This window comes from Dermacentor silvarum, chromosome 2 (assembly GCF_013339745.2).
Source record: "Dermacentor silvarum isolate Dsil-2018 chromosome 2, BIME_Dsil_1.4, whole genome shotgun sequence".
Lineage (NCBI taxonomy): Eukaryota > Metazoa > Arthropoda > Arachnida > Ixodida > Ixodidae > Dermacentor > Dermacentor silvarum.
Genome location: NC_051155.1, coordinates 22,979,895 through 22,996,421, shown reverse-complemented (window position 1 = coordinate 22,996,421; position 16,527 = coordinate 22,979,895). Strand labels below are relative to the sequence as shown.

Sequence of the window (16,527 nt, the reverse complement as noted above, 5' to 3'; positions counted from 1 at the left end):
TAGATAAAATGATATTAGACAAATGCTATGAAATTTGCAAAAAAATGCGAGCAGCGCCGACAGCTTTCTCCTAATGCTAATTTTTATAAAGCGCAGCAATGCATTCAATTGCAAGGAGCCAAACAAATAGGAGGCGAAGGCCTCGTGCGCTGTTATGGAGGTGCCACTGCGTCGGAATATAATAAGCAGCGCCAGATTATGCACGGCGCGCGCGAAGAGCACAGGACCCGTGAAATGTACGTCTCTCGGCAGCAAGCGCGTGAGCTTCATGCCTCTCGGCGCGCGCACGCACGCACACACACGCGCACGCACACACACGCACGCACGCAACGCACACACACGCGCAAGCACAAACACGCGCACACAACACACACGCACCCAGGCGCACGTAACACACACATGCGCACATAACACACACACGCGCGCTGACAACTCCACGTAGCTGGCAGATCCAACAACGGAGACATAAAACTACTCACTTCCTCGGACGACCACACTGCTTGTAGAATTCCATGGCAGCGGCGAACTCCCACGTTTGCCTCGGCACGTATCCGCTGCCGCTCCTCGTCGCGAGCTCGATAACTTTGAGCTCGCGGGTGAACCGGTCGCTTAACCGCTTCCACAGCTTGTGGCATTCCTCCACTACAAACCGCAACGGAGAAACAAAAAAAAAAAAAGCAAACATGACGGTGCATGCCGCAAGAAAACTCGCTTTGGGCTCGAAACGTGCAAAGCCGAACACAAGCAGACGTAAACAGCTCACCTGTGGCGAGACCGCTGCTCTGCCTGTTCTGCTCCCATGCGTTTGCCTTGCGCTGCTGGTCGCGGAAATCTAGTCGTTTTGTGTCATAGACACAGGGGTGTTGTTTAATGGCTTCCAGCAGCCGCTCAACAATGTTATCGGGGTCAGACATCGCGTTTGCACCGCTCGCGCTATCGCTCCGCTGTCACAGGCAGCGGCCATTTTCGTCGCGCGATGCATTGTGGGCTGACGGTGCCGTCGCCTCCGACGCGCGAATGGCTCCGGAGCCGTTTCGGCGCCGGGCACGTCGGGGCACGTCGGAAGCCGCCGGTTACGTTAGCGGCGCCGGTGCGCCCGACTATAGAGGGGTTGTTTTCTCCAACGTAACGTAGCGTGCGCGCGCGTGCGTTACGTCGGACTATAAACGGCCCTTTAAGACCTCAGCGGCTATGGAGCACCTAACCAAGGCTGCGGTCAGACCTGCCACGTAGCAGAGGGTGCTACTGTTTTACCTAGGCGCAAAAATGACGCCACCTCGCTGGACGCAGTGAGCTTGAATCTGTCTGTTTTGTGCAGCACGATTCTGATGAATGCATGTGGTACAGTTTTTATTGCAATGGCAGAATGTACAGGAGTTTGTCCTTTCATGAACGGGCCCTGTAGGTGAGCAGTTCCACGGCGATCACTGCTTTCCACGCAGCGGCACTCGTAGCCCTACAACCGGTGAGGGGCGGCCTGTCGCTGTCGCTGCGTTCCTATCCGGGCGTGCTGGTGTGCGGCACGTGTGGCGTGGGCAGCAACCGGCTGGCGGAGGCCATCACGCGCCTCTGCTCGCACGCCGTCTACACGGGACACCTGACGCTCGACCAGGACGAGAGAGGGCGCCACTACATCTACCCTCAGGGTGGGTTCGCGTAGACCGCTGCACTCCTACATACGTAAAAAAGATGGTCTTCGGGACAACCACTATAGTCAGAAAACTGAATACGCGAAAAATAAAAAAGAATGCTGTCGGTAATATTCTCAATTACAAAAAAAGTGCAGTAGAACTTGACACAACCTGCTCCTTGAAGACAAAGCGCTTGATTGAATTGATGGCTTTTTTATTTTGCAGTTTGTTGGAACAAATTAAATTTTCTGCAGCGCTTCAGTAATAACTGCCATTTCAGTAAAGGCTTCAGGAAAAGTTAATGCTCTAAGTGATTTTCAAGGAGGCCGTCATATGGTGCTGGTATGCCCTGCCTGCAGCAAGGACGAATTAACTCTATACTTCAGAATAACTGCTTGCACGAGCGGAGAGGAAAGACGAGCGCTACACTTAACTGTTTATTCCGAAACAGGACATCATATATATATATATATATATATATATATGCGCAAACGCATAAGAACACACAGAGGGCACCAGTCAGCCGCAAACATTGTCATCACTTACAAATCCTTAGTAATGTGAATTCCGAATCATAAAGCGAACAGTAGTCTGGTACAGCCTGCGTGAGTCGAACTACTGTTATGCTCTATCATTCGAAATTCAGATTGGTAAACATTTGAAAGGGATGGCACGGTTTAGGACTGACTGACGCCCTCTCTGTGTCTTTATGCGTTTCCACATGTGTTTTTATATAAATAAATAAATAAATAAACAAATAAATAAATCACACAAACTAAAGCAGTCTATCAAACACGCAAACAAATAATCAATCAAACAAACATACTACAAACAAAAACATTATTTTTCACAAGTTAGCGGAAAAGTTAGTTGCATGGTGGCATAGTAGATTCTGAGGAAGAGGGCCATAAGAACAAATGCGTTATTTGACATTTGGGCAAGGGTATTTGATAACATTTTGAAGATTTTCGGAATCGAAGTAACCGCATGCAGTGGAGCACCGCCGTGATAAAATGTCGCTTCGAAGTCATATTGTCTTATGACTGCGCGTGCGCAGTAGCTGTCGCTGAGGAGGGCGTATGGGAGGGTTGTAGGGGTACTCTTCCGGAATTTGTCCTTCTCTTTGTTGCATGTTCATGCGCTTTACCATTCTTCTTATATTACTATAGTGGTTATACCTACATTGTCCATGGCTTCGCGTCGTCCGCCTGTGCGTCATCATCATTATCATCAGCCTATATTTATGTCCACTGCAGGACGAAGGCTTCTCCCTGTGATCTGCCTGTGCGTACCTTGAACTATATATCGCGGCTTGCTCTTTTGAAAAAAAAACATTCATCGGAGCGCCCATAAAAAGTCGCAGTTTCACGAAAGGCAACGCATCGATTGCGATGGCAAATTGGTAGACAGCTACGCGAAGTAAGCGTAGCAGTTTTATCGGCTGTATAAACTCGCAAACCTTCTCAAGCATGGCGCCAGGCGCGCACAAGCAAACATGAACACATCTCACTTGATGACCGCGGAAATTCGCTGTCAGAACGCTGGAGTGAGGAAGCGCGGCTGGAACAGCGAGTGACTTGACCTTCGTGCTGCCTCTTCGTGAACCGTGATTACGTGCAGCTGTACTTCGCATCTCTGTGTGGAGAACATAATTACCTGCACGGCGAACTGGCCCTGGACATCATCAGTAAACGGCAAAAACACAGCGCACACGAAGGTATCAGCACTGGGCGCACTGTCCCCATTGCAGATCGCTTTCAAGATAGGGCCCGCGCGGCTGCGCCATACGCAGCAGCCGCCGGAATAGAACGCCCCCCCCCCTCTTCCCTCCCCTCCCCTCCGTGCCTTGGGCTCGACGGAAGGCGGCGCGCATCCTCCCCGCTTTCCTCCCTTGCGCGCGCGAGATGGAGCCGCCATCGTCACCTCACCCACGCAGGCTTTCACTCGCATATAAGGCATACGGTGCGCGGTGGCGATGTTATCGCCCTTGGACATTATACGGAACATCAAGGCGGCGCCGACGGCAAAATTACGCCTGGAGTGTCGATATAAATGCATCATGTGAAATGAATACAGGCTTACGCGTGACTAACTGTAGTTGGATCTCCGGAACTTATGCGTATGTGCAGTGATTTGGGGGGCCCCTATAAGGCGATTTATAGACAAGGAGTAGGTACGGCACTAATGAATGAATGTAGCAATGAATCAATCAATCAATGAAACAAACAAACGCGTCACACGAGTATGCCAGCCAAGCAGTAGCGCACCCAGGATCTCTGCCAGGGGGGGGGTTGACAGTTTGCCAATACCATCTAAACAGCACTAATTTCGATTTCTTCACGGAAAATTGTCAAAAAAATGCGCTTTTTGCGAGTGTGCAGACGATTGCGCGTTTTACATCTCAGTTGCAGCACTCAAATGCGTAAGAAAAGGGGTTAAACAAAAGGGGGGGAGGGGTTAAGTCGGCCTCAGGGGGGGGTTACAACCCCCGAATCCCCCCCCGTCGGTGCGCCACTGCAGCCAAGCCAGCATTTCTTTGGCTACCTTCTGGTGCAGACGAGGACGCCTTGCAGGATTTCCTGAAGGTCAAGGGCTTCGTGAAGCGCTACGTGTCGCTGCCGGTGTCGCTCTTCTCGGCGGTCGACGGTCCCGCGGCGAAGGCAGCGTCGCGCTTCGTGGCCGACCATGCGCTCCGGGGAGCCGAGTTGGCCGTCCGCACCGAGGACGACGTCACCCGGGTGGCCGCCATCTGCCGGGTGGGTGCACGGTCGAGCGGGTGCCGCACGCGCGAAGGCGTTGCCGCGGCGCCACTCCTCGCGAAATCGCCGGCTGCACTACACTGTAGCAGATACCCAAAACGCGTTAAAGCGATAGCGATTGCGTGTAGGCAAATGCAATGCTCCTGTCGTTTGAGAGTACACTTGGTGTATGCTTTGCGGTCTATTGACTGCGATTGAAGCTAGGCCGTTGTGTGTGTTCCTAACCATACAAAGGCAAACTTACAATTTTTGATGTCTTGAATATGATAACAGAAAATACTTACTTAGATAATAGAACTGGTTGTAACCTAATTCAGAGGTCAGTTACCTTTTTTCATATGTGGAAGGTAGCTTTCAGTTTTAGACAATCTTGCAGGGAAATTACTACTGACAAAATATCATGCTAATTTCTTACTCAATGATCGTTTGATTGTTTTTGTGTTAGTGCACCTTCCATAGGTACAAAGAAACGTGAATGGGTTATTTTATTTTTTAAACTTGGTGTATAAAGTATTTAAGGTATACGGTGGCCGGCCATCTGGGGCAACAAAATTAAATACCACTGTCGCTGCAGGCGGTTGTGCTGACCAGTGTAACACCAGTCGACAACAAGATAAAATGTGTTCGAAGAGAGTGGGAAATGTCGCCTGCCACGCAGTCAGCAGGCGCAGCTGGCACACCTGCATGAAGTGAATATTGCATTTACGTTCTTGCGATAGCATCTGAGGGCGAAGAAATTTAAATGCAAGAATGTTTTTAGGAATAAGCAGCTCGTATTCACAGCTAGGTTTGTATAGCGCATGTTATTGAACAGTTCAGAGTAAGTAATTGCAGTTGATGAAAATTATCCTGTTGTGAGCTTGCGCACACCTAGTGCAATATGGGACACTGTTCCCGGAGGCCCAGAGTTACATTGGCAGAGGAAGGAGGCCTTGGAGCACACTAATTGATGTTGTCGCGTAGTGGCATGATAGTCTAGTACACGTGATTATGACAGCTAGTGTCTATGACGTCATGAAGTGTCTCTGACCGGGGAAGCAACCGCGAAATATCGCGCTTATTCCTCTTTATACTATTAGGCGGGATGTTCTCGCCCTTTCCCGTATTCGTCAGAATAATGTCGCAATAAACCACTCAAGGGCATCCAGTCTTTCTTCGTCTTCCAAATTTCAAAGTGTTTATTGAAATTCAAATGAACATAAGTACAGGACGTGAACGAGCCAAATGAAAAAGGCTGAACAGGTAAGCTTGACTGGTCTTCGACTCACCACTGTTCAAAGCAGAAGACAGTGGTATTTTGAAGCAGACTTCCTATTCTAGAATTGTTAGCGCATTGCTACCTTCTAAAGTATAAAGCGCTGAGGAGGTCACGTGGATCTAGTAACGTAATGGCGAAATCATCGTCTTCATATGCTTGAGGCAATGAAAAGTGTGGCTCAAACAATGATTGTATTTTTTTTCTCACGGGTGCTACACTACTTGAGGGCAGGACAGATGCATGACCGAAAGCCAGCCTTTTCTGATGGCTAAGCGTAAAATGCGTATTACTGCAATGAAGTAAGTGTCGCTGTAAATCCTGATATGGTTGAGCATTGACATCTGGATATTGATATATGAACATTTAAATGTATCGAAACATTGGCACTGGCGTTCACCTAGTTACAAAGAAAAATTGACGAGGGAGGTGTTTACAAAGCATCGTTCAAACTAGTCGAAGTAACTGCATGTAGTGTCTTACAGCAACAGAGACTTACAGAAAGTGACAATGACAGAAGGATGCAAGAAGACGACGACGACTTAGCGCGCCACATTAAGCCGGACTATATCCGCCATTCGCCCGAAACAGTCGCCCAGTTTTTCCTGTACCATTCGCAGTTGTTTCGTGATGCAGCTTAGTAACTGGCACAGACAGCCATGTCATTCTACATCAACATCTTATTAACTCATTTTTCATAATGCATATTCCAGATCATGGAATGTACATGTCTTGTGTTAAAAAGGGGTAAAAATGGCTTTCATAACTATAACGCGCATGTAAGTGATGTTCGTTAAGCTTTCAATATGCGCTGATGTATTATATTAAAAGCGCCTCTACTGAGTGCGACAAAAATTAAATGAATATAGATGATTTCTGGCTTCACCACTGCACTTTCGGTCTCTAAAGGTGCATTGCTTGTCTGCAGTGTCACTGTGCTTTCAATCAATCAATCAGTCAATCAATCAATCAATCAATCAACTTTAAGCATTCATGTGCATACATAATAGTTGTGCCAATGCCAAAAGGCTAGTTCCCGGTCCAATTTTATTTGCATGTACAGATCAGTCGCAGAAAAGAAGCTGTTTTCGGATGTGTTTGCGTGTCCGCGAATTTTTTGTTCTAGGAACAAAGCAACGCTATGATGACGGAACGAACTGTGAGTGCCTTCCATTCTCCGCGTTGGAACGCTGTTTTATGCTCACCAATTAGGCACGTTTAAGCAGTCGACTTTAGTGGTTGCTTCCAACTTATTGCTGTGCTCTTATACATGGCTCATAGACATTTTGTTTGCAGTGATTGGGTAGACAGTAGAAAAGCAATTTTGTTCTGTGTGACTAATTTCATCATGCCAACCGCTTTCAGCAGAGTATTCCCCAGTATATTGACATGCGTAACGTTGTGGTGAATATCGGCGAGTATTAAAGGGCCCCTAAACCACCCAGAGGTCGAAATCTAGTTCTGGCATTGCACTTGTTCACGAGTCTACAACGAACACGTAGCCGCGAGAATTTTTCGAAATGGTGCCGTAATAGCGGAGTTACGCGCGTTTGATGATCGAAAAACGGCCCTCCCTCGTTTCGCTCTTTCCTTCGCTACTCTCCTCGTCGGCTGGTCTCCCCTCGTCGCCGAGTGCTGCTCAAACTGTCACGTGACAAACGTCATCGCCAACGCGCTTCTCAAAACACTGCCTACTTCCGGTTAAGGCACGTCCACTCTAGCCATGATGCTAGCGGCACATATACGGACAACGAAACGGCCTCCAGTCTGCCGCGCGAGAGGTGTCCAAAGTAGACGGCAGTTCGCCCGGCGCCCCGCCCGCTGCACGATCAACAGGCCAATCGACGACCGCGAAGCTGCGCGCCTCCGCCATCGGCAACGAAAACATCGGCTGCAGCTGAGTGCACGGCTACCGACGGGAGACGACCGGCTCGGCTGTGCTCGCATCGCAGCCGACGGCGCCGCTAATATCAGCGTATTTTTCTTCTTTGTGTACAATTATTGCGAAGAGCGATAACAACGATTAGAAAATATTGCGGCTTGTGAGCGTTGGTATGTCATTTCGAAGCGCCGTCCGCTTTAGCTTTGAAGGGAACCGGAAAAGGCCTAGCGACGATATCGGCGCCGTCGAGCGATCAGCGACGGTGAGGCTGCCGCACAAATGAGTCCCGGTCTCATCCTCTCTACGTACGGCAAGGAAATCTCGCCGCTCGCGAGCAAAACCGCTGTCGACCGGCGGTCCGCAAATGGCAAACGGCGTGCGGCGAGTTAGCGTGCCGGTAACGTGGACGTAGACTCGCCGCTTCTTGGCTACCCGCTGTTGCTGCGGTGCCGGCGCGTGTTATGCGAAGCGTGCCGCTATAGACCCTGTGTTGCGCGCACGTCTGGAATGGCCGACACTGTTCGCACAGTTAATCAGACCGCTAAGCATGACTGTGTTGGAACACGAGCGATTTGGCACTTGCGTTGCGGGCTGCAATTACCGATGCGCAAGCGCGCACAAGCGAGCAACACGGCGAGGACGAGCAGGGAGCGCGCGTACCTGCTAGCAGACAAACCGGAAGTCGTAAGTTCTTGTTCGACCAATGGACATCGTTTCTACCGTTGACATCCCCAGATTCCCCCTGCTGACATCATGACGACCGCTGGGGATACCAGAAAGGCGAGGGGAGGAGGACGGCATTGTTTTTTAGATTTTGTGGCGCTCCCGCGGCGCGTAGCGCTGCAGCGTTTGGCATCGTTGATCGTGACGGCATGCTGAACTCGATGCGCGTGTTTACTTGAAATGTTCAAAAAATATCTGAGGTGGTTTAGGGGCCCTTTAAGGTGAAGATGAACTGTTCTCCTTCTTTCTAGGAAAGGGGAACAGTCTTGGAGGGAGGAATGGTGTTATTTGGTCAGTTCGACGTTCGTGTGATCTGCTGACGAGAGAAACTACTTTTGAGATTAGTCCGGATAGGTGCGCCTGGCCATACAAATTACCTGCATGCCGCAATTCTTCACGCGATCAGCGCTAAATGTAGTCGTGCACAGCTAGATTTCAATTAATGCATGTTTTGAGGCTCCAAATATGGTTCTGCGTCGCTAGGAGTCGGTTGCTCAGTGCAACTGTTTCGTTTTGAACTCGCTGCATTTAGTAAAAGAACTCTTCTTCCTCTCCTCTGTTTTGCGTAGAGTCTGAGAGAAAACGTCAGCGGAATTAGGAAAGAAACGTTTGTTGGTGTTGACTGAAAATTATTTCTAGGGTGTAGTCGGTACGTCCTAATGACCAGAATTGTGTTGCAATTTAGATAATTTCATATTAGCTATACGCATAAACATTTCCGTAATCCAGACGTCCCGATCTTAGGCGGCAATGTGAACTCGGCAACAATGACCCGATGCCTAGCAAGAGATAATTTTCTACAGCTGTTTGGCGCAGCCTACAGTAGAAGGGGGTGCGTTTGAAGACGACGGAAAAACTGTGCAATAATAAGTTCGCGTTGCATATTGAGATAATGAGAGTTGTGATTTCTTAATTCCAAAATGTCTACATATTTCAGGCCCTCCACAAGATTCATCCGGACGACATTTCGCTTCTGGTGAAGATTGCAGCGTCAATAAAGCCAACTGCTGAGTTTCTGAAGAACATATCAACGTAAGAAAATTGACTGCAGGAGTACCGCTCGCGTTTGTCAGGGTGCTGCTGTTTTAATTTTGTAGCGGTTCTTGTGGGACAGAAAAAAACGTTCTATTTGGTTTTTTAAGAGATGCCAGTCAGTTATGATCCTTGTTCTGACCAAAGGAAAAAGAAATCTAGAAAATCAGAGAAGCATGCCGATGACATCCAATTACGAGACATTCTACAACTCCTTGCGATATACATGGATTGAGAGTTACGGTGAGTTTGTTTCCACCCGTATTTGTAGCAATATGAGGCACAGGTGTCCAACAAAAGTAAATAAGCAAATAAACGCCGCAGCTATACTTCTGCGGTTTTTGAGCGTGATGTTACTGACGTCACTGAAAGCCAATCTCTTAAATGTTCTGTTCATGCACACGCTGGCGTCACCGCGATTTGGAAGAATGAAAAGCGAAAGAGAAAAGTTTGAAGACACGCCTGAGTACCACTGACGTTGCAAAATGTACGGTTCCGTTTTTAGGCTGACAGCAACCGTTTATTAGCGTATTCCGCAAATATGTCTATAAATATAATATGAGCTGCCCTCTTTAGGGTTTCCAGGCACAAGCATGTATGACACTATGCACTTTTGTCATTCACCCAAGATAATTTTATATGTAAATTGTCGTGAATAAAAAGAAATGAATGAAGCAAGAAATAATGAAAGAAAGAACGCAGTTCAGCATATGAGCTTCCACTTCTACTTTACGAAAATTTAATAGCCAGCATTATTACTATATGTCATTTTATCTTCACCGCTATGTCACTACCTCTATGCTTCCCGCAACTGCACGTACGCAGTAAACCATGCACATGAGGTGATCGCGGCCGGCGCTAGCGGCAACAATAATGGCGAAAGTATTAGGACTTGCACATTGCAGATAACAGCATTACAGATAAAGTTATCGAACTTAAGTAACGATGCAGTCGGTTGCTCAGTGCAACTGTTTCGTTTTGAACTCGCTGCATTTAGTAAAAGAACTCTTCTTCCTCTCCTCTGTTTTGCGTAGAGTCTGAGAGAAAACGTCAGCGGAATTAGGAAAGAAACGTTTGTAAAACGTTTGAAAGAACTTAAGTAACGATGTGCGCTAGCGCTGAAGTAATTGCGGGGATTGAGCTTGTGCTTTGGAGTTTACATGATGTTTAGCACGGCAACCATACCGTCATAGTCACCCGTAGAGGACGCTGTTTGGAGCAGCATCGTCATCGCGCGACACCTCTTCGCAGGCTGGTGGACAAGGTGATATTCGAGACGCAGCAACTTCGCCAAGACACGCAGCTGCACTCGATTCGCTTCGCCAACCCGTACATGCCACACACGGACGCCGCCGCAGGAGACGTCTTCATGGTGAGGCGGTTGCAACTCGCAAATTACGACATTGGTGAACAGGAAGATTCTTACCGTCACACAGAGAAAAACGTAGCGCTACCGTGCAGTATCTGTTTGCAAAGGGGTGTGTGGGCTCAGCTTGGGGACAGACATCTTACTCACGAGTGCCAGGACCACGGCGGAATACCAGTGCATCTCATAAGTAGTTGAGCATTACGTTGGCATCGTATAACGGTGGGAATAGTAAGTGGGACAGAGAGGCAGGGAGTTTAAGCAGTGAGGGTCGCAGGAAGAGGCTTGCAGGAAATACAGTCGGATGGTGTCATTTTCTTAATACATCGACATATCTATGAAAGTACTTGGAAAAGCTCCACTAAAACTGTTTCGCTCCTTAACGCCAACTAGTAACTGTTGGACACGGTGAGCCTGATGTATTGTAAAGGGTTTTGCAACCTTACTTGCTGGTACGGCGTTTCGCTTTTTGCTTGTCTTCTGTCGTCGCCCCCAGTTTGCCAAGAACGGGAATATTATTGTTTTAGTCACCCGTATATTTACTTCTATTTAAGGAGAAAGCCTGTGCGAAACCCTTCCAAGCAATGACACTGGATACCTAAAGGAGTTCTGCCACAGAACATTCGAGTGAAGAACGGACAGTTGGGCGAGTTGGTATGGGTTCATTTTGGGAACGGCGCCCCAGAAAAAAAAATGTCACAAAGGCGAAATGATACAACACAGGCGCTTGTGTTATAGTGCCATTCCGTGCCTGTGATGCTTTTTTTCTGTGGTGCCATTTCCAAAATGAAAATTTGAAATCAGGGTGTCGATTGTGCATCCCCATGTGTGATGCGATCATGTGATGTTTCAATGCTAGTTTTTGCAATCACTTGTATATACGTTGTTCTTTCCAATACAGATTTAGTTGATAGTTAGCGCTTGTCCTGTCTTCTTCTGCCTTAATTCAACCGTGTTCTTTCGCGCTTAAACAAAGAATCTGTTACCGCACCAACTCGCCCAACTGTACATCCTTACGCATCACCAGTAATTGCCATTTTGTGGATCGTTATCAAGCCTACCAGTCTTCTGCCGCCCCAGAATGCGCTTTAATTTCCTTTGTATTCAGTAAACTCCTTTGCATTCGGTGTACTCGTAAGCCATTACATTATTTTACCGCCAGCCCCGACACCACTTCTTCAGCAAATGCATCAGCCACTCGAGAGCGTTCCTAAACCCTTGTTTGCTGCATGTCTTTTCCCATGAAATTGCCCCACGAGCGCTTCATGTTTTACAGTGCCCTAACAGCTCACGATGACCCAGTGTTGCACGGTGCCTCTCTCCCGCAGCGGCGGCAGCTGAGCCGCGTCTGGTCTCTGCGGCAGCAGCTGGTTGCCCAAAGCGCTGCAGCGACTCACGGCTGGTGCTTCACGATCAGCCTGGGTGCCATCAAGAACTACGTGAACACGCTGTACACGAAGCTCGTCTGGGTCTCCGGATACGACTACACGAGCCTGCAGGAGGTGCGTGGTTGATCGAGTGCGGCGCCTCACGCTAGCACAGTTCTCTAGGAGAAAGGTAAACTGGACAAGTTGCCACATGCCTTAATTCCAAAATGTCTACATGTCAGCGGAACATCGCTAATGTCGAGATAAGCAGCGACAGTTCATGATTCCAAGAACGCCAAAACCCAAGACAGACCGAAGAAGCAGGTACGACAAGGCAAATCCAGCTGACGTTTTGATTGAAGAGAATGGTTCGTATAATCACCAGGATGCTTCACCGCGAACGCACTACACCGGCATAGCTAAAAGAAAAGAAGAATGGCAGGACACTCATAACTGCGTCTCCTCACTTTATGGGAGGAAGAATGACGCCCGACCCTCGCAGGCCTTATCGATCCTTTTAATATAGAAGGCGTCCTTTATTTACTGTTGTCGAATCCCAGTGTCGGTACAGTAATTGAGATCTTTGAGATTCAGGCTGACACGTGCAGCTACGACAATACGCCTCGAGAAGCGAGTGTAGCCGTCTTTAGACTGTTTTGACGCTAGCGTAGGCGGTAATTAGTACTTCCAGTGGGTATTAGGCGAATCTTTCAGACTGACGTCCATAACAAAAATAAACGTCATTGGAAGTAACTGACACTCTTGTTTGTCTTGATTTTTCGTTGTTACTTCGAACCGTTCAACAGATAAGATTTTCAGTTAGTAAATGTACTAGCGACTTCTGGATATAGCGCGTCAGGTCTCCACTGCATATTTCGTTACATAAGTTCGTCATCGTTATTATAAAATGTATTCTGCGCTTTCAAGCAAGAGACAGGACAGCAAGAACATAGGCCAGGAACAGTGTACCTCCAGCCACGTTTCTTCTTGCTTGAAAGCAGGGGAAATATCCAATGATGTTAACATTTCAGTAGCCGAATTTCTGCAACAGCTTGACAGTTTTTTACGGCAGTCTGCGTTTTTATCGGCAGTTAACTTCATCGAAGCCCTCGAAAGATGACGCATTTAGGGATGCACTATTTGAAACATTTCCAAACATAACCTTGCCACAAGCGTGTCCTTGAATAGCTGCTTCAGAGAATCGGTATACACAGGTTAATGTAGAGTGTATGCCATTTTTCTGATGGGGAAAGAAGTAAGGAATGCAGCATTGGGTCCTTTGAGATACTCTACATCGGACAGTACTGTGCTCTGAGTTTGTTATTAGCTGCAAAAATGGAGAATGCCAAAAACAGTGGTGGCAATCTTTTTTTGCTCCCTATGACAGATTAAAATGTCGGTAAATTTCCGATAATTTTCCATCAAGGTCGCAAAAAAATGCCGCTCTAACTGTCGAGTGAATCGAGTGAGCCCCATAAGAAAGCTAACATGGCGTTACTCATCTACCGAAGCGTTTCACGTTTGTCTATATTATCTGTACGGGTGAGGAATAAACGTAAATTCACCGACAGTGTGTACAGGACTCTTAACAACAGATCTGCATAACAACAGATGAGCTAAGGTAAGATTTTTAGTTTACCTTCTGATTTTACCGTTATAAATCCAGGACGATTCTACAAATAACGGAACCTATTTTTTGCGAGATAATTGAGGCACTTGGGCCACATTATCCGTACAAATTTTGTAATTCTAGGCGCTCGTAAACGGAGTACAACATTCTTCGACACGCGCTCGGTCATGTATTGCTCACACGGCGATGACACTTGTGTGATCTTTATGTATGTTAGATACTGCGCCTCCGCCCCGTGATCCACCTTAAAGACTTCGTGCAGTATTTATTTGTCCGAAGGCTGTGAGAAACGGAAGTGTTGCGTTCAGTATCGCGTGAACGAGTCCAGCCGCTCCTATATGCACGTATTTTTGCAGTCGACTTGTTGTTTTTGCTTGCTTGGGTAACCACGTGGCATAAAGTCAGAATAGAATTAAATTTAAGCACATAGGCCCGTTTCACGCATGTACTTCAAAGGCGACTCATAAAATGGGTTGTTCATGAACCATCGTTTATAGTCGTCAGGTTGGTCGTGCCTCGATTTGTACGATTATGTGCCTGCTGCGTACTAAATCTCTCCGTACATTTATTGCTATTAGTTTTGATTAATTAATTACTGCTACATTTGCGAAGGTTCACAAATCAAGCTGCTTAGTGAAACTGCAGAACTTGCATCGTTAAGAACCATTAAAGTCGGTTTTGTAATAACTTCAAAAACGCATTTCGTAAGCGACATATGAAGCCTGTTAAGACCACGAGCTGTGAAGCACAAACACAATACGAACATCGCCAATGTCGAGATAAGCATTACTTCTGCATGTCCGCAGAGCCAATGCCCCGTAAAAGTGGCATGGGTCACTTACTCGTAGTTGTCCTTGAAAAACAGAGTGCGTCCTAGAAAGCCATTTTCGAAGCAACACTCGTGACTTCAAAGTAGGCAAAATGTTGCTAAATGTTCTGTAATGCCGCTAAAACAGTCGCCTATCACTAAAAAGAACATTTTGTCGTTAAACAGATATGAAAGTCACCCGCCGTGGCTTCTTAGAGGCTTTGCCGTTGGGCTGCTAAGCACGAAATCGCTGGATCAAATCCCGGCCGGGCCGGTCGCATGTCCGTGGGGTCAAAGTGCAAGAACTCCCTGTACCGTGCATAGTGTGCACGTTTAAAGAACCCCAGCTGGTCGAAATTAATCCTGTGTCCCCTGCTACGGCCTCCCTAATAATGAGATAATGGTATTCGCCCGTAAAAACACAGATTCTAATCTAGACACGCAAGTCTCTACATCTAGCGACAAAATCATTAAAATGGCACCACCGGCCAAAAAGTGGTTTGACTGGCAGAAAAATACTTTGCATTAAAGAAACGCAAACTAATCTTTCACGGCCATACTGCGCGATACGGCACACGCCCGTAACTGCGTAGCTCCGTAGCCGCGAATAGGCCGAAAGTCCCCAATTCGCGAACAGTTGACGCCGAGGCAATAGGGTTTTACAATACCTTGTTAAATGCCCCCAAAACGTCCTGCATATTCGGGAATACGGATGGAGGTCCTGAAGTTGGTGGGCAAGTGATAGTAGTTGGATTTCACGAGAGCAGGTTTTGCAAAATCCGTGTGGTGATGGTGAAACAAGTAGTTTGATTCGAGAAAGTCAGCAAGGTTCGAAAGCAAAATATGTTCAGATTTTTGATCGAATATTCGTAAAGAAAATAAGCCGGTAATTTATTAAAGGCTGCTGGTTACCTGATTTAAAAAGTTAAATCACCTTCACAGACCTTCCACTGAAACGGGTAAAATCCCGTGCCTAGTGGTTACTGAAGTGAAATCTCTTACGAAAATAATAAAAAAGTAATCATACAATTTTACCCTTCAAAATCTTTATATAAATTTTATCGCCGCCAGGTGAAGGTAGATTTGACTTTCAATCGCATTTTCAAAATATTCGAAGAAACAATTGTACGAAACATTCAGGTATAGTCGCAACTGAAGTTCTGAAGTTCTGAACTATTGATTGTCGGGAAATTCATGCAAGTAAACCGCGTTAGGTGCAGATCTATGCGTATGGTTTGGCGGAAATATCATCACGACAACTATCGATAAGATTTACTATACTTCGCAGTTGCTTCACTCACCAATTTTGCGGGTAAGTGGTCAGCATACATGGAATTGTATTCTGACCCTGCCGCGTGAATAAACAACACCACCTAGTTAGCTCAAGGCCTGTTAACTCCGATCCATGACGTCATGCTAGCTGACCCGAAATTTCCATTGCCTGGCGTGACGAAAGTGGTGACGTCGAAATCACCGCTGCTTACTCGGGAGCATCCCCTTTAGATTCTATGGCAGTAGGGCCAGGTATAGCATGACGTGATGGATCGGAGTGAACAGGCCTTGTGCTACCTAGGTGGTGTTCATTGTACTCTAGGTGGCCTTGTGCTATCTATAGGTGGTCTTGGTACAGTACGCTGCCACTTTCCTACACTCTGATTGCTTCTCGCCACCTTACCACACTCCACCCTCTCACGTGCCCCCTTCCTCATGCACTTTCGTGGACTTCATTCGCAGGTGTGTGCCTTGTTGCGCGAGAACAAGGCCCAGATGAACAATGAAAGCCTGTCCCGGTTCGTGAAGACAGACTACGTGTACTATACGTTCGACGACAGAGACACCATTGCCCAGAAGGTATATATGCAATGTGGCTCTGTTTTACTGACGCATACCTCGACAAGCCGGCGAGGCACGCACAACGTGAAAGACGAAACTGTTCTTTGGGTGAAATTTTACATGCACACAAAGCTCAAACTGAACGTCAGAGATACCTACAAGAGCGTTAAAGGGACTGTGAAAACAAATATAAAGTCAAGCTAAAGTGATACATTTGTGCTAGAGAACGTCTGAGGCGTTG

The 16,527-nt window shown here is 47.2% G+C and overlaps 1 protein-coding gene across 1 annotated transcript in view; it reads left to right on the top strand.

Annotated features, from left to right (window-relative positions):
• Window positions 1-1,191: 1,191 nt before the first annotated feature.
• LOC119441356 (uncharacterized) overlaps window positions 1,192-16,527 on the top strand; it is a 42,126-nt gene continuing 26,790 nt past the window's right edge. Inside the window, exons 1-7 of the mRNA XM_049662674.1 lie at window positions 1,192-1,215; window positions 1,406-1,646; window positions 4,188-4,387; window positions 9,188-9,282; window positions 10,534-10,654; window positions 11,977-12,150; window positions 16,188-16,304. Coding sequence (XP_049518631.1) covers window positions 1,192-1,215; window positions 1,406-1,646; window positions 4,188-4,387; window positions 9,188-9,282; window positions 10,534-10,654; window positions 11,977-12,150; window positions 16,188-16,304 — 972 coding nt within the window. The remainder of the gene's footprint in view (window positions 1,216-1,405; window positions 1,647-4,187; window positions 4,388-9,187; window positions 9,283-10,533; window positions 10,655-11,976; window positions 12,151-16,187; window positions 16,305-16,527) is intronic.